The following is a 26,226-nucleotide window of genomic DNA, read 5'->3' as shown; positions in this document are numbered from 1 at the left end:
CTGTGCACCGGGGCCGCAGCTAGATGGGCCACGCCCCTGCTCCTCGAGCGGAGCCCCGTGCTCAACGACTTAGCCACCTTCACCAGAGAACTGAAGGCTATGTTCGAGGACTCAGTCCAATCTGCCACAGCCAACCGCCGGATACGCAGGCTGCGGCAAGGCCGACGCCCCTTGGGGGAATATGTTTCGTTTATTACAACAAAACCTGGGCTGGAACGAAGCAGCTCTCATGGACCAATTTCAGGAGGGGTTGTCGGATGAGCTTCTGGATGAGCTAGCTAGGGTGGAGCGCCCTGGAACCCTGCACGCCCTCATACGCCTGTGTCTCCAGATTGACGGGAGGCTGGAAAGCAGGCGTGCTGCCAACCGACCCCGGCCAGTCTACAGAGCATCAGCCCCAGTGGCTGGGCCCGCGGAGCCCGTCGGCAAGGACCCTACACCCCCGGCAGAACCGATGCAGCTGGGAGGGGCTCGGCCACATCTCTCTGCGGCCGAAAAGCTGCTGACGCCGGCAACAGGGCCTCTGCCTGTATTGCGGGGCCCCGGGACATTTTGCAGCCCAGTGTTCCACGAAACGACCCACAGCCCCTGCCTCGGGAAACGTCCATGCCCTGGCCTTCACAGGCCCCTGAGCCGGGGCAACCTCGTGGTTCAAGGGGCCTGCCACCTCAGTTCCTCACCGCCCAAGCATCTGACCATGTTGATCGCACTGACAGTCCCCGGAAGGTACAAGTACCCGCCATGCTGGACTCGGGATCCACCAGCAATTTTATGGACGTGTCCTTTGCCAAGCTCCACCGGGTTCCTAGTCAACCCATTCGCCGCCCCCTCCTGGTGGAGACTGTTGATGGCCGGCTTCTCACCTCGGGCCCTGTAGTACAGGAGACAGTGCCGCTCGACGTGGCCCTGGGGGAGCACCAGGAAAGCCTCCAGTTCTACCTGGCTGCCGCACCCCAGTTCCCGGTCGTGCTGGGCCTGGCGTGGCTCCAGCGGCACGACCCCATCATCCAGTGGTCCACGGGCCGGCTGACCCTCGGATCCCCCTATTGCCAAGCCACCTGCTGGAGGCCAAAGGAGCGCATCCTGATGACCCGGGAGGCAAGCTCCGCGCTCGAGGCCTTACCGGAGCAGTACCGGGAGTTCGCGGATGTGTTTGGGAAGCAAGAGGCAGACCAGTTGCCACCCCATCGTCCTTACGACTGTACCATTGATCTGCTACCCGGAGCCAAGATTCCCGTGGGCCGGCTTTACTCCCTGTCAGAACCCGAACTGGCAGCCCTCAGAGAATTCCTAGACAAGAACCTGCGCCGAGGGTTCATTCGCCCTTCCACGTCCCCTGCAGCCGCCCCTGTCCTCTTTGTCAAAAAGAAATGTGGGGAACTCCGGCTGCGCAATGACTACCGCGCCCTCAACCAGATTACAGTTTGGAATCGCTACCCTTTGCCCCTGATCCCAGAACTGTTAGAGCGGCTGCGGGGCGCTCGCATTTTCACCAAACTAGACCTGCGAGGGGCCTACAACCTGGTGCGTATGCGGGAGGGCGATGAGTGGAAGACGGCCTTCCGCACCCGTTATGGGCACTTTGAGTACACCGTGATGCCGTTTGGCTTGTGCAACGCCCCTGCCGTCTTCCAGCACTTCATGAATGACATCTTCCGGGACCTCCTAGACCGCTTCCTGGTGATCTACTTGGATGACATCCTGATCTACTCGCGGAACCCCTTGGAACATAAGGAGCACGTTTGAGCGGTGCTGCAGCGCCTGCGGGAGCACCGCCTCTTCGCCAAGCTCGAAAAATGCACCTTTGACCTCACGACCGTGGATTTCCTAGGCCATCGGATCTCGCCCTCGGGTATCCAGATGGACCCCGCCAAAATTGAGACCATCCTCCACTGGGCAGCTCCGCGAAGCCCCAAAGATGTGCAGCGCTTCTTGGGCTTCACCAACTATTACCGCCGGTTCATCTCCCACTTCTCCGAACTCACCACGCCCATCTCAGACCTGCTTCAAGGCAAAGAGAAGTTTGTTTGGACGGAGGCCGCTCAACAGGCCTTCCGGCGCCTCCAACACGCCTTTACATCTGAACCCATCCTCCAGCAACCCGACCCTACCCGACCTTACATAGTGGAGGCCGATGCATCTGATAAGGCAGTGGCAGCGGTCCTACTTCAGCCGGTGGGGAGCAAGCAGTCCCTGCTCCCCTGTGCATTCCATTCCCAGAAACTCAACGCTTCGGAACAGAACTACACCATTTGGGAGAAGGAGTTACTGGCCATCAAAGTAGCTTTCGAGACCTGGCGTCATCTCCTGGAAGGGGCACGCCATCCGGTCCAGGTACGAACGGACCACCGAAACCTGGAGCACCTGCAGAGCGCCCGACGGCTGAACCAACGCCAGATCCGGTGGTCCCTGTTTTTCTCCCGGTTCCAGTTCACAGTCATCTACCTCCCTGGCCGCCGAAACACCCTAGCAGATGCGCTCTCTCGCAAGCTGGAATACCGAGCCGAGCAGGTCGATCGCCCCCTTCGCACAATCCTCCACCCAGAGAACTTCGCCGCTACACACCAACCACAACCCCTCCTGGACCTGGTGCAGGAGCAGCAGCAAAAGGACCCCTATGCCCTGGCCCAGCAGCGAGAGCTCCAGTCTGGGACGCCCACCCGGGACAGCCCCTTTTCCTTGCATCAGGGCCTCTTGTACCACCGGAACCGGTTGTACGTTCCCCCGGGAGCTCTGCGGGGAGAGGTGCTCCACCTCTGCCATGACAGCCAGCCTGCAGGGCATTTTGGAACATATAAAACCCTCCACCTGGTCCTACGGGATTTCTGGTGGCCCCGGGTCCAAGTGGACGTCAAGGACTATGTAGCGGCCTGTGATACCTGCCAGCGAGCCAAGAGCCACCCCGGCAAGCCCCCGGGGCTCCTGCTCCCACTGCCTACCCCCCCAGGGCCCTGGCGCTCGGTCTCCCTGGATTTTATCACGGACTTACCAGCCTCCCGGGGAATGACCACCATCCTCGTAGTCGTCGACCTGTTCACCAAGATGGCCCATTTCCTCCCCTGTGCCGGACTACCCTCTCCCCCAGAAACTGCGCAACTGTTTTTGACCCAGGTTTTCCGTTTGCACGGCCTCCCCGACCACCTGATCTCTGACCGAGGAGCCCAGTTCACCGCCCGGTTCTGGCAGGCCCTGTTTCGGGCCCTGCACGTCCAGATCCACTTGTCCTCCGCCCACCACCCTTAATCAGATGGACAAACAGAACGTACCAACGCCACCGTCGAACAATACCTGCGGTGTTACACCTGCTTCCAACAGGACAATTGGGTGGATCTGTTACCGCTGGTGGAGTTCGCATATAATAACTCCGTGCATGCCTCCACGCGCCAGACCCCGTTCTTTGCCTCCTACGGCTACCACCCCTGATTCTTCCCCTCAGTACAACCCCCGTCGCCGGTCCCCGCTGCGGATGTCATGCTGCAGGAGTTGCAGGCCCTGCAGGCAGTCCTGAAGGAGCAGCTGGAGCAGGCCAAGGACGCGTATAAGCGCTTTGCTGATCGCCACCACCAACCAGGCCAGCCGCTGAAGGTAGGGGACCGGGTATGGCTCTCGACCAAATTCCTGCATTCGCAACGGCCGTCTCACAAGCTGGAGGCTCAGAACGTAGGTCCCTTCCGGATCACCCAGCAGATTCACCCGGTGGCGTTCCGGCTCCAAATCCCTGCCTCTTTCCGCATTCACCCTGTCTTCCATAGATCACTGCTGACTCCCGCTCTCCCGCCTCACCCCTTGGGTAGTAAACCACGGCCCCCACCGCCGATACAAGTCAACGGGGAAGAGGAATTCGAAGTGGCGCAGATCCTGGACTCCCGGAGGCATCGTGGCCGCCTCCAGTACCTCATAGACTGGCAGGGGTACCGCCCTGAGGAACGTTCGTGGGAAGATGTGGCGCAGGTGCATGCCCCTCGTCTGGTCCGGTGCTTCCACCAGCGCTACCTGGATAAGCCGGGCCCTGGCGGAAGGCGGAGGGTTGGTCGTGGGGCGGGGGATAGTGTCATGGCCCCCTCAGAGGACTCCTCCAATGAGGACGACTCGGGAGTAACAGCAGCAGACCCAGGAGCAGCAGACCCAGAAGGAGACACGGAAGAGACTCCTGAGAATCCAGCTCCTTCTCCCCCTCAACTGCAGAGCACCCCAGATACAGCAGAGGCCCTGCAGCCAGACACAGACAGTGAACAGGATACTCCCCCCTCACCTGCAGAACGTAGACAGCAGAAGGTCAGGCAGAAGAGAGGCAGGCCTGTCCCCTTAAGGCCCAAACGCTGAGGACTCACACCTGCTGTCAACCTTGCTCTTTATAAGGCACACCTTGGCTGCAGCTTGTTGCTGACTGCAACGTCAGGCGTGGCTTGTGTGTTCCTAGTTTCCTGGCACCCTCTTTCGGACTGACCCCTTGGCACTTGATCCCGGACCTCTACTGACCTCACTTCTGGACTCCTGACTCGGCAAGTATGCTTCGGACAAGCCTGGCCCTTATCAGCTCCCCTCCTCCTAGACCTGGCAGATTTATGACCAGACTGCCGGCTAAGGACTTTGCTTCCCTGCCAACCACCCAGGAATTTCCAGCCCCCCACCGGCACTGCTGACGCAGTGTAGAGCTGACAGTTATATCCATGTAAGTTAGTTTTATTAAATGCATTAATTTCATTTTATTAAATGCATTAATTGCTTTGCACAACCAAAGGAAATCCAGAAGCAACTTACAGATATATGGAAATGAAATCTATGAGCTGGTATAGCACAGTGGGGAGGAGAGCCTGGCTGGGAGTCCAAAGTCTGTGAGTTCAAATCCCCGCTCGTGTCTCCTGGGTGTCAAGGGCCAGCTAAAGATCACCCCCACAGGGAGTGGCTCAGGGGTTACATGCCCTGCCACCTGTGCAGCCGTGGGCAAGCTGCATAGTCCCAAGGAGCCCAGTTGCCCCCCAGCTGGTAGTTGCGGCCAAGGAAGGGGCTGGCTTGTGCAGCTGTGGCGAGCTGAGCAGGCCCTAGTGAGCTGAGGAGGACTAGCCTCAGAGGGAAGCGATGGTAAACCCCCTCTGAATACTGCTTACCATGAAATCCCTATTCATAGGGTCGCCATAAGTTAGGATTGACTTGAAGGCAGTCCATTTCCATTTTGGAATTTTTTTATCTACAGACAACAATACTGTAAGCAGCATCACAGATTCCTGTGGGATGCCTTTCACCAAATAGTTACATGGATAACCCATCCAACTTTAACTTTTTCAAAAAGCAAATATTTTGATTAGCTGGATATAATCTCGTTTAATGCGAAGCTTCATATTAGGAGCCTTTGATGTTTTTTTTCCAGTGGGGGAATCTCAGCCTTCAGGAGGGCGCTGTTGTTACTTGGCTAGTTTCATGTAGAACATTTGCATATGAACAATGAGACCATGTTTCCATGATGTTACCCAGAAGTTCAAGGATGCTGGATCTTACAGAGTTTCGAATTTTTACAGACAATGGTTCATTACAGCTTCAGCATCTGCCTGGTATAGTCTGTGGGGGCTGTCACAGTGGGAGGGATGAATGCAGCCGCTTAATCAGGACTCTTAAGAAAGGAACCTGATATGCAGACATCACATATGGCACACAAAATGGAGAGCGAAGAAAGGAATCAGAATGACAGCAGGCTTCTTAGAGGCAAAAGACGGCAACTTCCCAAGCTTCTAGGGTGGTCAAACATTAAAGGAGGACAGACCTTTCTGAACATTTTAAAGTGGGAGTTTTGGCAACTGCTGCTTTTCTCACTCTCTTGCAGCACACAACGCACTACATCTGCCAAAATTCTGCCTTCTTCCTAGCTGCAAAAGGTTCAGGAGCCTTGGCCTCTTTTGTATCTGTTTACTTTATACGTTCCGGAGTGTAGAGCACAGGGAATTACCTCAAGGAAAGGTCATTACGTTTCTCTTTGGCATACCTTAGTGTTTCCTGAAGGGGAACTACAGCCATGCAAACTGCACAGCAACCCACACAGTCACACACACAGCTTGTGGACTGGTAGGAACCGGCACAGGAGGAAGCAGCTGACCCATCTGGATGGCCAGGAGCAACAGCTCTGAACTTCTAATTGTTTCAGCTGAAGGAGCCAGATGAAAATGTGTGATGGCTGAGGCCAGGCCACAAACAGAGCTCTGTGGTCAAGAGTTTGAATATTCTATAGTTGCTTCCAGATTACCTGTTTATTGAGCATTTGTCCTGATTTGTTTTGCCCAAAGTTGGCAGGAAGGTTAGGCTATTTATTGAGCATTCATTCTGATTTGTTTGTGGGAATGTCGGATCAGGCAAATGTTATATCACACTTTATAATGTATTTTCCCATCATTTTTCTTATTGTGAAAAGTTTGATTTTGGGGAAACCAGGTTTGTTGTGCAAAAGGTCTAAGTCAACTTTAATTTTTCAATATATGATTAAATCCCACCTGAAAATAGCGACCTTCCAGAAGCACCTTATGTACTATCTACAGGTTTGCTGCTCAAGGACGTGCTTTGCTTACATCATCCTCATTTTTTAAAATAGATTAGTTGTCAATTTGGAGATGTCACCCATCCCCTTCCCTCCATATATTTTTCTTTCTCCTTCCTCCTGCTTTTCTTTAGAAAAATAAAAATGAGTCATTTGCAATTGGGATCTTTGAGGCACAATAACTTTTGCAAACGAAGCAGATTAGGATTGCTAACTACAACTACACCTACAGCAGACCTATGCTCCTGGTTTTCTGATAACAGAATTTGTATTTTCCAGCTGCAGAATTTAGATATATTTTATGTTATTGATGAAGTACAGACACCATTTTCAAGATCGACCGTTGCTGTTTAAATAGGTTACAAGGCAGATGCAGTTCCATACCATTCCTCAAGGGGGCTCTCTGAGAGCAGATCCACCCAACTTGCAGCATCCCTGCATTTCCTACCTGTGAACAGGCTTGAGGTCATATTTGCTCGAGTTTGTGTGGAGGGAGTAGCAGGAATTTAAAATATATATATGTACATTTTGCTGTAATTTGTATGGAGAGAAAATGCTTGTGGTGGCTCTCAAAAGAACTGTCATGATGGATCACTGAAGTAAGCATGCTGTTTTTTGAGTAACAAGAGTCTTGTGGCGCCTTAACGACCAACAGTTTTGTTGCCGCAAAAGGTTTCATCAGATATAAGTGGAGTGGGTGCTAGTCCATGAAACCTTATGCCACAAATCCGTTGGTCGATAAGGTGTTGTTTTTGCTACAACAGACTAACAGAGCTACTACTTTGCAAGTTATTTTTTTAACAGTAAGTCTCAATTTCACTATATATGGAAGTTTTTTTTCTAAAGGCTGCAGAAAATGAATAGCTCAGAATTGCATCACATTCCTATGTGAGGAGAAACACATACTGAGGCTGAGGAGGGCATGTACGGTACGTATTTTACTGTGGATATAGTAAAGACATGGGTTTTTAGAATGGTTGCTGAGGAAAACTTTGGAGAAAACACTTTTAATTAAGTTCAGTTTTCGCCTTTTAAAATTATGTGAAGCTGGTTTGCCAGATTGGACACATTTTAGATGTTTTATGTACAGGGCTGGCCCTGCCATGAGGCAGAGTGAGGCGACTGCTTCAGGCAGCAGATGCTGGTGAGGGAGAAGAGTGGAGACAAGGTGTTGAACTACACAGAGCTATGTGTGCTATGCAGGGAGGATAAAAACTGATTTTTTAAGAAAGTAAAATGCTATAAATATTATTTCTCTTAAATAATAATTAGGTTAATATTTATTTTGGATAGCGCTTTAGCACTACAGATCACTGTCTAAACTGATTAATGATGGCACCGGGAGCACTGAGTTAAAGGATGCTTTTCTATGTAAGGCCCCATCTAAATTGTACATTTGAAGCAATATCATATCACTTTAAATAGTGATGGCTTCTCCAAATGAGTCCTGGGAGCTGTAGTTTGTGAAGGGTGCTGAGAGGAGACCCCTATTCCCCTCTAAGAACTACAATTTTCAGTTTTTCCTGGGAAGAGGGATTGACTGTTAAACCACTCTGACAATTGTAGTTCTGTGCATTAAATTAGGGGAACTTTATTTGCAAAAATATGTATATTGACTGCATACAAGCGTGTATGTTAGGAGAAATTCAATGATTATTATTTGTTTTTTAAAAGTTTGCAAACTGATGTGGAAATATAGAGAACTGAATTTAAAATGTTAAAAAATTAGAAACGGAGAGAAACCAAATTTGACAAATTTGCCTGTCCTCAGTTGGAGGGGTGGACTTCCAGGTCAAAAGCCAGAAATGTTTCTAGAAAAAACTGCTGAACTGAGTCTTCATGGGAACTAGACACTCTTTTACTTTAGAGCAGCGTGGTTTTATACATAACAGAACTTTCATAGGAGTAGTTATTCCCTGTCATTGCCAGGGAAAGCTGTATTAGCAACCCAAGTTCATAAGAACATCCCTGCTGGATCAGACCAGCAGCTCATCTAGTCCAGCATCCTTTTCTCACAGTGGCCAACCAAATGCCTGCAGAAAGCCTGCAACCAGGACTGGAACATAACTTGTGAGGTCCCATCTGCTGGGCTGTTCATACTCACGGGAATGTTAAGCAATCCCTCTTTTTTGGGATGCTCGGGTGCATATCTGCTGGGAGGCCCACCAATGGAACTCAGCTGAGCTCCAACACCAGCACACCTGCTCTCAACAGAGTTCTCTCCAGCAGTGACTACAGCAGCCTGGTCTGGCCTTGCTTGCTTAGGTCACCTTATTCTTCTGTGTGGCATTACGCCGCTCCCTAGTTGGGAGGGGAACGGGGAGCGTCTCTACCTGGCCTGTTGCCGTACCTTGGCTGAGCTGTAAAAGCAGGGCTGATCCCTCCCTCCCTTCCTCCCATAGCCTGGCACTGCATGAAGGGAGGAGGAGCTGCTGGGACTGGGAGAAGAGAGCTTTCTCCAGGAAAAGCAGCCCTTTGCAAAGCAGAGCTCTTGAGAGAGAGAGAGAGAGAATGCATGGGCAGCTTGTGCACAGGCTGCATGAACAGGCTGCACATGTGCCCAGATTGGCCAGGAGTGCAGCACTCTTCCAGGTGTGCAGTGCACAAGGCCTAGAACAGCAACGGGGACATATTTACAGGTAGGAGTTGGGCCCCTCCCTCTCCCTCAATTCCCTGGGCCTGGCAATTGCCAAGCAAGTTGGGCTTCCCTTTGCACTCCAAGCCAAGCCCAACAGACAGCCATCTAGTATTGGGCAAAGAGGGCATCTTTTTTTTAAAAAAAGGTAGGGTTTGGATGGTGGCTGCTGACTGAATGCAAAAGGACCTCATCTGCAAACCATCTGCTTCTTAACATGGGCAAAGGGACCACCACCCTGGCCCCCTTGCTGTAATTGGGATGGTTCTATTCTGTTATCTTGGCATGCTGAATGGGAGAAGGTGGGTGTTTTTTTTGTTGGCTCACCCTGTACAATGTCCTATATCTACAAATAAGCATACAAATCCCCCCCCGGGGGGAGAGAGCATCAGTTGGTGCTTCTCACTGAACTCTGCCTTAAGAGCTAATTAGAGTAAGGATAGTTGTCATATACCAGGCTGTTTAAATAAATGCCGACCAATACTTAACTGCTAAAAGCCACTGTGGGACGAGACTATAACTGTTAAGAGTATTGGACTCAGAGCAGTTTGGACCTGAATTGAAATCCCATTCAGACCTGAGGCTTGCTGGCTGAACTTCGGCCAGGCACTAACCTACCTCATTGGGTTGTTGTGAGGGGGAAGGGTAATGGTATTCTATCTGTATGTCACATAGTGCACTTGGAACTGGATGTATAAATACAGTTTAATTAAGCAAAAGAAACCTAACGAGAGCTGCATTTGTGAATAATGGTTGGAACTGTTCCCATTAAAGTTCAGATCCTGGAATTTAGCAACCAGCATGAGGATTAAATCTCAGGACAGGCTGCCAAGAGAAAAGACAGACACACACACACCCAACACATACACACTTTTAATGCAAAAATTTTTATATCTCTTTTCCATTTGGAAAGAGATATTTAGCACAACACCACCTTGTTGGTATCATAAAGAATTGGTGGGAATTCCTGGGAACTGAGGGGTAGAGAGGGGTCAGCGTAGCTGGTTGAAGTTGGCAGAGCTGCATGCTGGTACTTGGCATGCAGTTGAGAAACTTGATCTCAGCTTTCAGCTATTATTTTTTTAAAGCAGCAGGTTTCTAGCCCTCAAGGCAATAGAATTAGGCTTGCAAGGGTGCAGTGATGCTCACATTTCAGAGAGGTGAAGAGGGGTACTAAGCAAGATTTCCAGTTTTCCAAGGTTGGGATGTCAATACTCTACATAGTTTTTCCCCTGTCTGAGACTCCACAGAATAAATTATGCAAAATAAGCATGTAGAGGCCAATAAGTCTGTCAGCCTTTATTGTTTTAACCACAGGTCACAACAGAAAATGAGAAAACAATAGCTATCAATAATTACAGAAAGTGTATTGTTCACAATAGCATTATGAGAAATTAAACAGTTGGCTTGAGCTTTAGAAGCTGCCAAAGCTAATCTTGCTGCTGCTAACAGAGCCATCCCATTACAAGAAGCCAGCAGAAAGGTAATTCTTTGCAATTCAGACCAGTTGGCTTTCCCTTCAATAAATGGGCCTAAAAGTTTACTTCAGATCACAGAGAAGATAGGGCAATAAAATAAATAATGTGGCACATCCTCCACAAGGCCATTGCCACAAGGACAGTCTCAAATCACAGGATTTAAAAAAAAAAAAACAGCCTCCAAAAACGGTATGTCTGTTGCTGTTTTTAATTTGTTTTTTTAAAAAATTAATTACTTGTTTTTTACTGTTTTATTGATAATTTTAATGTCTTTTACATAGAGGTTTTTTTTTTTTACAATCAAGCGATATATAAATTTTAATTTAAAAAATCCTGCTGTTTGCATTAGTTGCATTCAGAGTGGAGTTAAAGCAATTGGGCAAATATGATTATATAATTTATGGAAGTCAGTGAATTGTATTTTTCCTGGCCCAGATTTTTTTTTTAGTGCAGATATACACAACCCCTTGCTTAGGAGTGGGCTTCTTGACTGTGACTGTGTGAATTCACTGGGTCTATTACCCATATTTGACCATTTGAGCAGTAGGTTATGGTAGGATATTGATCCTCAGCTCTTCTGCTTTTGATGTCTTTTTTCTATGAACTCATTTGTCTGATTCACCCCTGCCCTCAGCTGAGAGGGTAGAGACACACTTGCAGTTGTGCTGGCTTTAAGCTCTAGCTCTATTTTCTGAAGGTGGAGACACATGACATTAGTCAGCCTCTGCTCTTTTTTACTCCAAAACCTGGGAAATGCAACTCCAGTGCATTTCTCTATGAAATCAGCTTCACACAGAAATCAAAACTGTTTGGTGGATCATACCGTAGCCACTCCACGGTGTATCCAATGAAAATGCTTTGTTGTAGGTTGGTCAGACAGTGATTGGCTCAACACTTTGTGGGCAGTCCTAAAAGCTCTCAGATCAGCTGTGGGAAAGGGAGATGTGTCCAGCCATGGGCAAACACTTTTAAAATGTGTTTTAAACCTAAGCCAGAGAAAACGGTTTAAATGCTTTTGAAGCAGCTAGCAAGTCTGCAGCCACAGTCTTTAACAGCCTGAGTTCAAGACACATCTCTGCCGTGGACTTTCTGTTGTGCCCTTGGCAAATAGCTGTCCCCCTGTCTCCCTGTTTTCTTCATCTGTGAGAGCTGTGCGGACTGTGGACAAACAAAACAATAACTGTAAAAACAAAGACTACAAAAATTAAATGTGTTGTACGAACTATCAAATCAAATCATACTTTGAGTAATGACTGCTTTTATAGAAAATGCTATGCAAAATTAACCTCTGAGGGAAGAGTGTTTCACAGCCACTGAGCTGCCACCAAGAAGGCTCTGTTATTAGTTCAGACAGCCTGAGTCTCATTTGGTGATGGTATAAACAACAGGCCCTCTCTGGTGGATCTCAAGTCACAGTAGATGGGGAGGCATCCCTTTTAAGAAGCCAAGTCCTAAGAATGATCTTTGAACTGTGTGTCCAAGAATGGGTAAAGAATCTGAAATCAAGAAGGGGTGGGGTGGCAAGGTAAGTGATGATAAAATCCTTAACAGTGACATTTGAAAGAAGCTTTTAATTATTTTTTGTTAAGTGTGTGAGAATTTTTGTTGCCAAAGAGGTCAAGGTGGCATATGTGGCTTCTCCACTCCCACTATTTTAATCTCACAACAATCCTGTGTGGTAGGTTAGGCTGAGAGATAGTGACAGATTTGTGTAAATGTGCATTTGCTGATTTATTATGTAGATGCAAATGTACAATTAATTACTTTAATTTGAATAGAAATACAATACTTCTCACTATAGAGGGGAAGTCTCCTGTCCAGGCACTAATTTTTCATGAGCATCTCTCTCTCTCTCTCTCTCTCTCTCTCTCTCTCTCTCTCTCTCTCTCTCTCTGTCTGTCTGTCTCTTTCTTATGGCCCTTTATCTTTAAACTGAACTTGAACCGGACAGTGCTTCAAGTAGAGGTAGCTTCAACTAGGTCCGACTTGGAGGCTTCCAATAGGCATTTGGTTGGTCACTGTGAGGAAAGGATGCTGGACAAGATGGGCATTTGCCATGATCCAGCATAAGGGCTCTTAAGTTCTTAGAGGACTCTGATAGCCTGCCACATAGAGGAGTGTAGAGTACTCTAGTGGAGTGGGGTCATGTACAGGGCTGGCACCATAATCCAACGCCTCCATACAGGTGGCACAGGGCTAATAAATCCACCTGCATGTCCCACCTACCTCTGTTGTCCCTGTAAATGATATGTGTGCTGTACGTGCATGCCTGCATCAACCAAGATGGTGGAAGGGGCGTCAGCCCCTTAGGGAAGCTTCTGCTACCATCTCGGTTGATTATAGAAACGTGTGCACAACGCACATGTCATTCACAGGGATGGGAAAGATAGGTGGGGCATACATGTGGGCTTATTGAAGCCCACACTGACTATATTGGGGGAGAGGTTCCTAGAAGCTCCCTCTCTGCAATCTGTGGCAGGGTTGGGGACCAATGCTGTTGCGGATCGCAGAATGGGGATGCTACCCTCCTAAGAACATAAGAAGAGCCTGCTGGATCAGGCCAGTGGCCCATCTAGTCCAGCATCCTGTTCTCACAGTGGCCAACCAGGTGCCTGGGGGAAGCCCGCAAGCAGGACCCGAGTGCAAGAACACTCTCCCCTCCTGAGGCTTCCAGCAACTGGTTTTCAGAAGCATGCTGCCTCTGACTAGGGTGGCAGAGCACAGCCATCATGGCTAGTAGCCATTGATAGCCCTGTCCTCCATGAATTTGTCTAATCTTCTTTTAAAGCCATCCAAGCTGGTGGCCATTACTGCATCTTGTGGGAGCAAATTCCATAGTTTAACTATGCGCTGAGTAAAGAAGTCCTTCCTTTTGTCTGTCCTGAATCTTCCAACATTCAGCTTCTTTGAATGTCCACAAGTTCTAGTATTATGAGAGAGGGAGAAGAACTTTTCTCTATCCACTTTCTCAATGCCATGCATAATTTTATACACTTCTATCATGTCTCCTCTGACCCGCCTTTTCTCTAAACTAAAAAGCCCCAAATGCTGCAACCTTTCCTCATAAGGGAGTCGCTCCATCCCCTTGATCATTCTGGTTGCCCTCTTCTGAACCTTTTCCAACTCTATAATACCCTTTTTGAGATGAGGCGACCAGAACTGTGCACAGTATTCCAAATGCGGCCGCACCATAGATTTATACAACGGCATTATGATATCGGCTGTTTTATTTTCAATACCTTTCCTAATTATCGCTAGCATGGAATTTGCCTTTTTCACAGCTGCCGCACACTGGGTCGACATTTTCATCGTGCTGTCCACTACAACCCCGAGGTCTCTCTCCTGGTCGGTCACCGCCAGTTCAGACCCCATGAGCGTATATGTGAAATTAATATTTTTTGCTCCAATATGCATAATTTTACACTTGTTTATATTGAATTGCATTTGCCATTTTTCCGCCCATTCACTCAGTTTGGAGAGGTCTTTTTGGAGCTCTTCGCAATCCCTTTTTGTTTTAACAACCCTGAACAATTTAGTGTCGTCAGCAAACTTGGCCACCTCACTGCTCACTCCTAATTCTAGGTCATTAATGAACAAGTTGAAAAGTACAGGTCCCAATACCGATCCTTGAGGGACTCCACTTTCTACAGCCCTCCATTGGGAGAACTGTCCGTTTATTCCTACTCTCTGCTTTCTGCTTCTTAACCAATTCCTTATCCACAAGAGGACCTCTCCTCTTATTCCATGACTGCTAAGCTTCCTCAGAAGCCTTTGGTGAGGTACCTTGTCAAACGCTTTTTGAAAGTCTAAGTACACTATGTCCACTGGATCACCTCTATCTATATGCTTGTTGACACTCTCAAAGAATTCTAATAGGTTACTGAGACAGGACTTTCCCTTGCAGAAGCCATGCTGGCTCTGCTTCAGCAAGGCTTGTTCTTCTATGTGCTTAGTTAATCTAGCTTTAATAATACTTTCTACCAGTTTTCCAGGGACAGAAGTTAAGCTAACTGGCCTGTAATTTCCGGGATCCCCTCTGGATCCCTTTTTGAAGATTGGTTACCCTCCTACCCTAAGGAGAGGCCCCTCAGGGGCTCCTCTGGGCTGCAGGGGCCCTTGACCAGGGCCCAACCTGGCCTCCCCCTGGTGCCAGCCCTGGTCATGTATGCCTGAACACACATTAATAAGAAGGTCTGTAACGAGCCCCTTTGTGTACAACAAGCAGGATCCCTGATATTTCAGGAGTGCCAATCACATGGACAGAGTTCTATATTCACTAATAGGTTAAAAAAAAAACACCTTGTGGTTTAAGAACATACCTATAGCCAAGAGATACTTCTATCAAACTTTAAAAAGCAGGGAAATTGGGCAGCTATAGTGAATGTACAAGGGGAGCAGGAGACCTGACCTCTCTGAGATATTGTACTACCCTACAAATTTGTAAAAATGCAAACACAATTTGGGTTGGTCTTTCATAGTCCAATCCACTTTCTGTGTAGCTTGGAAGAATTTGGTAACGTGCCTCTGAGCATATGGGGAGTGGTGACAACACCTGCCATCTCCAAAGATGGAGAATTACATTTTTGTATGTTTGTTGGTGTTCTTCTTACTTTGCTTCTTTCCTGTGTTACTACTGTTTCCACAGAGAATCTAACCTAGAAAATTATATTTCTCTCATTATTCATCCTAGAAATCTGTGTCAAATTTATTTTTATTAATTTCAAAGCCTTTTTATTGGTCAATGTCATATGATGGTGAAAACAGCTTTTTGTGTGTCAAAATTTCTATTTTGGGTGCATTAACAGTTGAATCTGCAACTGCAGTTTGATGTAAAATCAGACTGATTATAATATGTTGCTACTTAAGCAATGACTCTAGCTGCTGGAAAAAACAAACTTGGCCTGCCCAAGATGCATGTTTTCAGCCTGGTATGCGTAAACTACTCCACTTAAGGAAAGGTGGGCATGGTCAATTAAAAACATACAGCATACCTAGAATTTTGCTAGAATATATTTCACCTCCCACTGTTTTATCTTGTGGAAAATGAGACACTCCTCATGTTCATTAGAGACTATTCTGCAGAAGAGTCTGTGCCATTATTCCACAATTGTTTTTGGAGCTTTTTTTAGTGTTGCAAAGTTGCTGTACTTCACATATTCACAGAAACAGAAGCAAGAGAAAATGATTTACTATAGGCAATGTCACTAAAATTGCAAAGGAAATCAGACATATTCAAAGTGACCATCTGAACTATATCAACTGTCTTAATATAGTTGCTTCCTCCCTGCTAAAACAAGATCAGCACAGCACATGTCTTGGTTCTGTTATTTGGGCTGATTGCAGGTGTTGCCACCACTCACCATATGCTCAGGGGCACGTTACCAAATTCTTCCAATTCTGTCAGTTTTTCTGAGTGGTCTGTGTGACTTGGGTTATATGTGTACCACATTTCAGCTTTCCAGGTGGCCTGGACGTACTTTTATTTTTTGTGGGTACATTCCTTGCCCCTCTGTTTTTATGGACTTTCTTATAAATGTCTCCCTTTCAGACTTTTGTAGCAATTGAAGTAAATCTTGTGCTACATTTGTGTCAAAGTTCAATTTTCTTGGCAGCCTGGAAATGTGTTAACCATATTCTTTGAGTCTATTTTGTTGGAGAGTTATATAAATGCCCCTCCTCCCTTCACACTTCTCTGGTATAAACTTTCAGTTTTGTAGCTAGTGTGAGAGTAACTTAATCCTTTGGGGATACACTCTCAGTCGCCTGTTTGGGGGAGAAATGTAAAAATACTATTTTAATAGTAATCAGGTTACCTCAGTTATGCATGCACCAAATGTCTAACAGTGTACCCCTAATAATTATTATTTTTAATACACTCATGAATGATTGAGTTGCTCAGGGAGTGTGTCAGTGAAGCCCAGGGATCTTTAAAGAAACAGGGAGGAGCAAATCTATGCAGGTGAACTATGGGCAATTACAGATTACAAGGAATTGAAACCCCTTTGTTAGGTATGGTTGTCTTGCCACATTTTTTTTTCAGAGTTCAGGTGTTTTTACAGGGAATAATTGAGCATCTTGCTGCTGTAGATAAAAAAGGTTCATATTTTTAATTTCTGCTTGTTGTGTTGATGTACCATAGCAAACTGATCCCCAGGTGTGCCATATCATGATGGAAAGACATAGCCCACGCTGGCCTGTCCTTCTCTCGCTGATTGCCCTTCGTAGCCAAACCCCTGTTTTGTCTTCAGGATACGTAGCTAGGAGGAGAGGCTTTGGTCTCTGGCTCTGTGTGGCTTACTCCCATTCCAGGCTTATATTCCCCATCTCTGTGCAGAGCAGAGGGATTCATCCTGGCAGCCCAGAGCCAAAGGAGAGTATAGAAGTCCAGCAGCTCCAGGAATAGCTCGGCTGTCTGCCTGGAGAAGCCATTGATGAAGACCATAAGGGGAAGGCACTGACTGTTTCCCACCCTGCCCCCTCTGTGAAAGGGAAGCATCCCGTCAAAGCTGAAGGCAGGCTGGGCAGGGAAAGTTGCTTAGAATGGGGGAGAGGATAAGCTATTCTTGGTGCTTTTATGAGAAAGCCTGGTGCAAGACACAACAAGTGCATTCCTGCCTGGCTGCTGCCAGGCTCCATGGGAACAGGTTGTGGCTCAGTAGGGCATGTGCCTGGCCAGCTCTTTTGTCCCCACAGCTTCCCATTTCAGACCAGACAGGGGCTGTGTGCTTAATTTTCTTTTCACTAGAGGCTCCCTTGGCCACTAGGCCATGACCTCTTGTCCCAGTCAGAGGACAGGCGAGTTGATCTTGCTTAGTATGTCGGTAGGGGGACAATGAGCTTCTCTATGAACTAGGGGTGCCAAATCTGTCAGTTTTGGTTTCTCTCATTTTTCCAGGCTTAAGTTCAGTTCTTCACATTTCCACATCAGTTTGTATGAATGTCTCCTAATATACACATTTGCATGCAAATTTACCTAATTTTACCAAGCAATTTCTCTTAGGATAATGCATTTTATATGTCATTTTCACTAATATATGCATTTTATGCACATATTGTCCCAGTATATGCATTTTTTACACATTCCTTGACTGCACTGCAAAATTTGGAAAATGTAGATTTCAAGGCTGACTGTGTTTTTGTTTTGGAAAGTGCAAATTAGGTAGGTTCATCTTTAAATGTGAACTGAATCTAATGTCCCCTTTATCCCTACTCTGAACAGACTGTTGCAGAAAGTGAGCAATGGGCACAATTCTGATCTCCCCTGATACCTGCAAGTTTCCCTCGACAGACCTCTCGGGAAGAGCAGTGAGAGAGCAAACCCTCTTCCGGGATACTATGGCCACAGAAATAGTCAGACTACAGCTACATTCACACCATACATTTATTCCACTATTATTCCACTTTAAACAGTCATGGCTTCTCCTAAAGAATCCTGGGAACTGTAGTTTGACAAGGGTGCTGAGAGTTGTTAGGAGACCCCTATTTCCCTCATGGAGCTACAATTCCCAACGTGGTTTAACAATCAGTTCCACTTCCCAAAGAACTCTGGGAATTGTAGCTCCATGAGGGGAACAGGGGTCTCCTAAGAACTCTCAGCACCTTTACAAACTACACATCCCAGGATTCTTTGGGGAAAGCTGTGACTGTTTGAAATGGAATAGTATTGTGGAATAAATGTATGGTGTGAATGTGGTCAAAGTATCTACCATTTCCCTCTCAGAATTTTTATCCAGAAAACAAGCTCTCACCGAGGCTTGACTGGGAGGGAGTGGGCCTGGGGCCTGATCCCCCTTCAGCTTTTTCACCCCTTTCCAGTCAGCCAGCTCTGGGCCTGTGCTTGCAGTGGGCCAGGCTCTGTGTGCCGTGGAGCAGAAAGAATAGGCCGCGACATTCCCGTAGCTTAGAGACCATTAGTCCTTTTCAGAGTCCTAGCTCTATTTGAATAAAAATCAGTCTCCAGCTCTGGTTGCCCACCCTGAGAAAGGGGGGTTGGGAAGAGCTGGGTTATTTTTACCCATTGCCAGTTAAGTTCACACTGCTGGAGTTCTCATGCTGCTGGGACAACGAGGGACTGGGGACTCTTCAGTGGGACAAGAGGGAAGTCCCTTGTTGGGTGGGGGGGAAGGAGAAAAGAGGACATTCACTCTGCCTCTCCTCACAATCCCTGTGATCCAACTTGAAGCAGCAAATGAAGCGGTACCCGAGAAGGCTAAGGTAGCCCCAACCTTGAAGTGAGTATAATAAGGGCATCTTTGACGAGAAGGCAATGAGGACAGCTCAGGAAGTCTCGCGTGCTGCCTCTGTGACTGGGAGGATGGGGTGGTGGCGGCTCTGTCCGCTGGAGCAATACTTTTCCTCCTGATCAAATCTGCATCCAGGGCAGGAGGGATGAAATTTCAGCTGGGGAGGGTAATATTACAGAGGTGGCGGCTATGTGTTTTCTGTGTAACTGGAAAGGTGTGTGTGGTGAAGAACTGGAGTTGCCTGCTGTATGGAGCAGGATTCTGGAGTGTGAAGGAGTTCCTGAGGGCTTGCTCCATGAGGGCCTGTGACTGTGGGTGATTGTGGAGGTGGAGGTGGAGGGGTCTGTGTGTTACGCTCTAGAGGGACAACTTGCAGCTTCCCACAAATAGTCACCCAAACTTCTCCTTTAAATTCCCACACAACTGCACCTTCCTCTTCATTTGCCTCCTAATGCTCCAACCCTCTTCCCACATGGTCTCGCTTTCCTCACAACTTGGTTACACAAAACATCTTTCAATTGGCCCCTTCCACTTCTACCTAGCCCATCTCACCCTCAGCAGTTAAGCCTGAATATTTTTCCTGAGTAAAAAACACACACCCTAATTTACAGGTGTGTTTAATTTTGAAGTAAATTCATACAGATTTCAAAATTATGTCTGGCCTGGCAACCAGTCTGAACTGGGAAGAAAACTACAACTGCAACCAGTCAGGGGACCAGGGCTGCATACACATTATATTTAATGCACATGACTCCTCCTGGGAACTGTAGTTTACCCCCCAAACAGCAACAGAGTCCCAGAGCCCTTAACAAACTACAGTTCCCAGGATTATTTGGGGGAAGTAATTAAGACAGATAACAGCTTCAGCCAGAAATAATATATCACTGGACAAATTCACATCATATGCTTCAGCAAGGCATTCTCAGCATTATACCTCCAACAACTGTCTGTACCAGACAGTGCTTTCCTATACAAACAGTGTGGAGTACAAACTTGAAATACGATTTTTTTGCTGAATCAATCATAATTTCAATTCCTTGCTTTATTTTTCTCTCTCCAGGTTGAAACTTTCCACATTGCCAATGGCTCTGCTTCTCCATTTGCTTCTTTGGGGTAAGTGTTGGGGTACCAAATTTGCCCTTTGAGACTTGGGCCAAACTCCTGTGGGGAAGTGCCTCCTGGATGTGTAAGACTGCCTACATACCATACATTAAAGCACCTTTTATGCACATTAACCCCCTCCGCCCCACCAAGAAAACAGGAGCTTACCTCTCACAGATCTACAATTCCCAGAACCCTTAACAAATCACAGTTCTCGGGATTCTTTGGGAGAAGTCATGCGCAGTAAATGCATGGGATGTGTACACAGTGTCAGTCTTTACGTGTGGTTTCCTGCCATTCTGAGATTGGTTTCAGTGCCATTGACCACATATTAAAATGGGGATAGGGTTCTTTTGCTCTTTTTTTGCCTAGAAAGGGGTTGTTGTTTTTGGTAGGTGCAGCTTCTATCATTATCACAACTGTGACAAGACAGACTGGAGTGCTAATATGTTACATTCTACATGCCTGCAGGATACTGAAACCCTAGCACGGGAGTGGCTAACCTTTTCTAACCTGCAGGCCATGTTCACCTTTGGCCAACTCTCCAGGGGCTGCATGCCAGTGGCGAGTGTCATTTCCCGACACACTTGCATGTACACAGTCTATATGGAATCTAGTAAACTTACCGCACGAGCCTTTTTTAGCCTGAGAGCCGCATTACCTTGTGGGTAACCTTTCAAGGACCACATGCCAGTAGTGGGCACGCCAAAGATGAAAGTAGGCGGAGCAACAAATGTAAGTTTTACGTTGATTGATTGAATGAATGATTGAATTTATATCCTGCCTTTCCTCCCGAAGGAGCTTACTTTGTACAGTAGGCTAGTTTTTAGCCTACTCACATCCCCCTCTCTATCCTCTATCCAAACTAGCAAGAGGCGCTATCAGAGTTCAAGGGCAGGACACATTCCAGCCAGGGGAAAACATTCAGGGTGTGAAGCAGGGTCAGTGAGGGGTGTGGCTTGGGAAGAGTTCTGAGGGCCACATTTGGCCCCTGGGCCTGAGGTGACCCACCCTTGCTGTGCATGTTTACTCAGACGTAAGTTCTACTGAATACAGTGAAGGCTGTACCAATAAATATTCATAAGATTACAGCTCAAGATTGGAAGAAAATCAATTCCTCTCTTTTTTTTCTCCTATAGGGCTAGAGGAGGAAACAGTTCTAGTTTCAAGAGAGGGATCATAGCCCAGGGGCAGAGCACCTGCTTTGCATACAGAAGGTCCTAGGTTTGAAGGGAGGCTCTAAAGTCTATATTTGTCACTTTTGTTGTTGTTATGTGCCTTCAAGTTGATTACGACTTATGGCGACCCTATGAATCAGTGACCTCCAAGAGCATCTGTCATGAACCACCCTGTTCAGATCGTGTAAGTTCAGGTCTGATATTTATCGCTACCTCCTAAGAAATTAATCCTTTCTTCTTCCCCGATGTTGGGCAAGACCCTGTCACTTAGACTTGTGATCTTGCCAGCAGCTTGCAATGAGCAGTATTTATATATCTCTACATACACAGAAATGAAGTATGTATGCAAGCATACACAGACTTTTAAAAAAAAGTATAAAATTTTCAGGGCCAATTAATTCCTGCATGTCTTTGGGTTAGTCTGCATTTTTAAATGGGTTGCATCATGCATGGACGGAACAGATCACTAGAACTATTTATCATTATCACAAACGGGTTTGTGCTCAACTCATTTGCAGAAGTGTGCCATATGCCAGTTTGTGCTTCTGATAAGCTCTTTGGGCCAGGGGTGAGGAACCTTATGCCCAAGGACTGAATGTAGCCCTCCAGGCATCTCTATTTGGCCCTCAGGATCCTTCCTAGGCCCCTCTCCTTACTTACCTGCCTTACTCTACTGCCTCTTTGAAGTGTGTCCTTGAACTGTTATAATGTTTCTTGCTTCCTTGGATGGACAGAGTATATGAGTGTATAAAAAGCGCAGACTTTTGTGTGGCTGGAATGTAGCCTATTATCAAAAGGTAAGCGTCACATCTATTGTCCCACCCCCTTTTGCCTCTGGCCCACTCCCCACTGGCATTTGGTCCCTTGAAAGTTATCCATAAGGGAATGTGGCCCTTGGGTTGAAAAAGGTTCCACACCTCTGATTCAGACAAGCATTTCCCCACATGTGCAGTGCAATCCAAGCAGAGAAAAGCACATGACTATTTGTCGAGAACAAATCCTGCCAGACTAATCATATCTCATTTTTTATTGGGTAACTTCACTGGTAGACTGTGGGAATGCTATGGTCATAATATATCTTGACTTCAACAAAGCTTTTAACAAAGTGCCCCATGATATTCTGATTAGCAAGCTAGCTCAATGTAGGATGGATGGAACAACTATCAGGTGGATCCATAATTGGCTACAGAATTGTACTCAAAAAATCCTTATCAATGGTTCCTTCTCAAACTGGGGAGAGGTAATGAGTGGGGTACAGCAGGGCTCAGTCCTGGGCCCAGTGCTCTTCAAAATTTTATTAATTACTTGGATGAGGAGGTGCAGGGAATGCTTATCAAATTTGCAGATGATACAAAATTGGGATAGCTAAATACCCTGTAGAACAGAAACAAAATTCAGAGTGATCTTGATAGGTTGGAGCATTGGGCTGAAAACAACTGAATGACATTTAACAGGGGGAAGTGCAAAGTTCTACACCTAGGAATAAGAAACCAAATGCACAGTTATAAGATGAGGGATACCTGACTCAGCAAAAGTACATGTGAGACAGATCTTGGAATTGTCATTGATCACAAGCTGAATATGAGCCAACAGTGCAATGTAGCTGCAAAAAAGGCAAATGCTATTTTAGGCAGCATTAACAGAGATATAGTTTCCAAAGTACTAGTTTCCCTCTATTCAGCACTGGTAAGGCCTCATGTTGAGTACTGCATCCAGTTCTGGACACCCCGTTTTAAGAAGGATGCAGACAAAGTGGAACCGGTTCAAAGGAGAACAATGAGGATGATCAGGAGACTGGAAACTAAGCCCTATGAGAAGAGGCTGAAAGAACTGGGCATGTTTAACCTTGAGAAGATTAGACTGAGGGGCAGTCTTCAAGTACTTGAAAGGTTGCCACACAGAGGAGGGCCAGGATCTCTTCTCGGTTGTCCCAGAGTGCAGGACACGGAATAATGGGCTCAAGTTGCAGGAAGCCAGAATTCGACTGGACATTAAGAAAAACTTAATCCAACAATGGTACCAACTTAGTGCAACAATGGTACCAATGACCTAGGGAGATGGTGGGCTATCCAACACTGGAGGCCTTCAAGAGGCTGCTGAACAGCCACCTGTTGGGTATGCTTTAAGTTGGATTCATGCATTGAGCATGACTAAATGGTCTTATAGGCCCCTTCCAGCTCTACTATGCTATGATTCTATGTGCAGAGTAGTTGTAGGTGAGCCAGTCTTCAAATGCATGTATCTGATCCTTGCAAATGAGATTCAGATATATATCTGTGTTTTTGCCCTATGTATATAGTCTGTGGGTACAATGGAGCCCTGCACAGAGCTTGCATCATCATCATCACCACCATCGTCATCATCATAATCAATTTTTATCTTCTTATAATCATCAACACCACCACCACCAACAGCCTTGCATTTTGGTTAGAAATACTCAAAGCAACTTACAAGAAAATATAATCTTTATTTGCAATAACATTTTATTGCAATTTAGGCAAAACTAAAATGTATATCTACCTAGTTATAGCTATAACTACAGTAACCTGCAGGTTAGCAACAGAGAAAGAGATTTTTGGAGAGAAGCTTAGAAGAGGATTTTCCTGACTTGCTCCCCTCCAATATCCACACTGGAGCAAAAACCCTTGAGTGGTGGTGGCAGCGGTGAGACTTTAGGGGTGGTATAGCCTTGATGGTGATAGTGGGGTTGTTGTTGTTGGCAGTTTGATCCATGGGATGACCCATACAGCCATAGTGATTTTTTTTCTCTAGACAGTCCCAAGTTTTACCCATGGACTATAGGAGAAAGTGGTGGCTTTCTGACTGACATATGTGTATCTCTGCCAGTCTTCCAACATGCCGGCATGTAGTGGCATGCCTTAACGCGTGCTGTGCACAAGTCATGCCTGGGAGGCCCATTATGAACCAGACACAGCACGGATGGGTAGGAACAAGACGTGGCTGAACCTGTACCAGCTCTGCGACAAAGGAGACTTTCTACTCCCTGCAGTCATAGGAACACAGGAGGCTGCTTTATACTGAGTCAGGCCATTCGTCCATCTATCTCCATAATGTCTACTGACTGGCAGTGGCTCTTCAGGATTTCAAGCTGGGGGAGATTTCTCCCAGCCCTACCTGGAGATGCTGGGGATTGAACCTGATGCCTTCTGTATGCAAAGCAGATGCTGTACCACTGAGCCAAAGTCCTTCCCCTAAGTCTCTATTCCATACCCACCTACAGCTACATTCTCAAAAACTAATGAACTCCCAAGTGTTGATAGTATAACTCCTATTGGTCAGTGGCTAATTTCTAAAAATAGAGGCACTTGGGCTCAAACCTGCCAAAATTCCCCATTCATGAACCCAGTTGCATGATATTGGAATGTGGTTAGCATGTAGCAGATGCATTCTGCATATGCGCAGAGGCAAATTATTTTTAATTACTTTCCATGTTTCCAGGGCTAAGTCATGGTGAGCTTGTAGAAATTGAGGGGGTGGAACTTTTCACGAAGTTTCCCCTGCTTAATTCTTACACATATCTAGGACAGTGGAAAGGCCTTCCATAATGCCATGAAGTGTGGCGTGCAGGCAGTCTCTTGATAACCTCCCCGCCCCCGCTCACCTTCTTTTTATTAACTATGCTATGTGCTCAGGAGGGGCTGCTATGGAATGTACCAGGACATGCCTTTGGTTGGACAGATACATTTTGTAGTTAATCATTGGCAAGAGTTGTGGGTGACAGAACTTGGGTACTGATAAGAAAGGAGTTGGTTTAATCAGTACTGCAGGGAAGGGGCAGTACCTGCAGGACTGAACTGGAAAGGAGTATGTGGGTAGCAGCTGCACCACACAACACCCTCTGTTGGAATGTGGGCATAAGAATTATACAGCCATGAGAGTGGCTGTATACTATAGCCAGCATGGCTTTTTGCATTCTGTAATGTTTTGAAAATACCCCCTATGCCATTCAGCTGCTTCCTATAAACTCATTTCAAAACAAAATCTTACAAAACATATAGTCCTGAACTCAGAAACGCTTCCTTAACAACCCTCTAAGTTTTCATGGCAATACACAAAACACTCAAAAAGAGAATCGAGAGTTCAAAGTGTAAAACAAGAGAAAAAAATCCAGACCCCTATTGGACTTTTTTCTGTCAGTTATCTCATAATTTGTTGAAATTAATTAGAAATCAGCCATGTTCACAGAGTACCTGTAATCCTATTACTGACCTTGCCCCATACTCTGACCTTCATCTTCTGCAGTTTAAAAGTTTAAAAAATGCCTGGCTGATTTTTAATTAATTTAAGAAATTTAACATTGGAATCAATTATAAGCATGGGCATGCTCAGTAAGAACTGTCATTGTTCTAAAAGCTGACTCACATGTGTTTGGCTTGGCTATTCAGGTGGCCACACCTATACCAGACATTTATTTCACTTTAGACAGCTTCCTCCAAAAAATCCTGGGAAGTGTGCATGCACACACACACAATCTGACTAGACTGTTAGTTGAATCTTCCTTAAATACTGCTGAAAGAACAGCATTTTCCACGATTCCACCACACGTCCAGCAGCAGGCTAGCTTAGGAAGCACAGGACAGGATAGCTTAGGGATCTTGGGGAAATGGCAGAGGGTGTGTGTGCTGCTGCTGCCATCCACATCCCAGTATCCGATACCTAAGGCAGCCATCCCACTCAGCTGAGTGATAGGACTGGTGCTGCTTACAAAGTTTCTACATATAAATCCGCAAGTAAAATTGCAACATTAGTTTATCCACAGCTTTTTTATTATCCTAGTTTTGTTCTTTGCTGCCACAACTTTTCCTGGGAGATGTTAACAGCTGCTGTCCCCAGTTGTAGCTCTCCCCAGCCTCTTGGACCGGATCAGGAACTTGTAGCCTGTCATTGCTGCTGCCACTGCTGCTTTGTCCTTACACTATTCTCCTTTGACAAAGTCCTCCTGATGTGGTCAGTGTTAGGATCCTGGCCCATCCAACCCCCCTTCTGATCTGGAGATTAACAGGCTTGTAGGCAGGTCAGCACCATGCTCTGCCAGCACTAACAAGCA

At 46.5% G+C, this 26,226-nt stretch overlaps 1 protein-coding gene across 3 annotated transcripts in view; it reads left to right on the top strand.

The window, feature by feature from the left end:
- The first annotated feature begins 8,549 nt into the window (after window positions 1–8,549).
- Window positions 8,550–26,226, top strand: part of LOC133380806 (laminin subunit beta-4-like) — an 85,439-nt gene continuing 67,762 nt past the window's right edge. For all 3 annotated transcript variants that reach the window (XR_009761550.1, XM_061618849.1, XM_061618851.1), the window contains exons 1-2: window positions 8,550–9,162; window positions 19,940–19,992. Coding sequence is in view for 2 of the 3 variants with exons in the window: in XM_061618849.1 (XP_061474833.1) it covers window positions 9,035–9,162; window positions 19,940–19,992 (181 nt within the window). In the remaining variant the exon portion in view is untranslated. The remainder of the gene's footprint in view (window positions 9,163–19,939; window positions 19,993–26,226) is intronic.

This window comes from Rhineura floridana, chromosome 3 (genome assembly GCF_030035675.1).
Source record: "Rhineura floridana isolate rRhiFlo1 chromosome 3, rRhiFlo1.hap2, whole genome shotgun sequence".
Lineage (NCBI taxonomy): Eukaryota > Metazoa > Chordata > Lepidosauria > Squamata > Rhineuridae > Rhineura > Rhineura floridana.
Note: the sequence above shows the minus strand (reverse complement) of the source record. Positions and strands in the feature narration are given on the sequence as shown.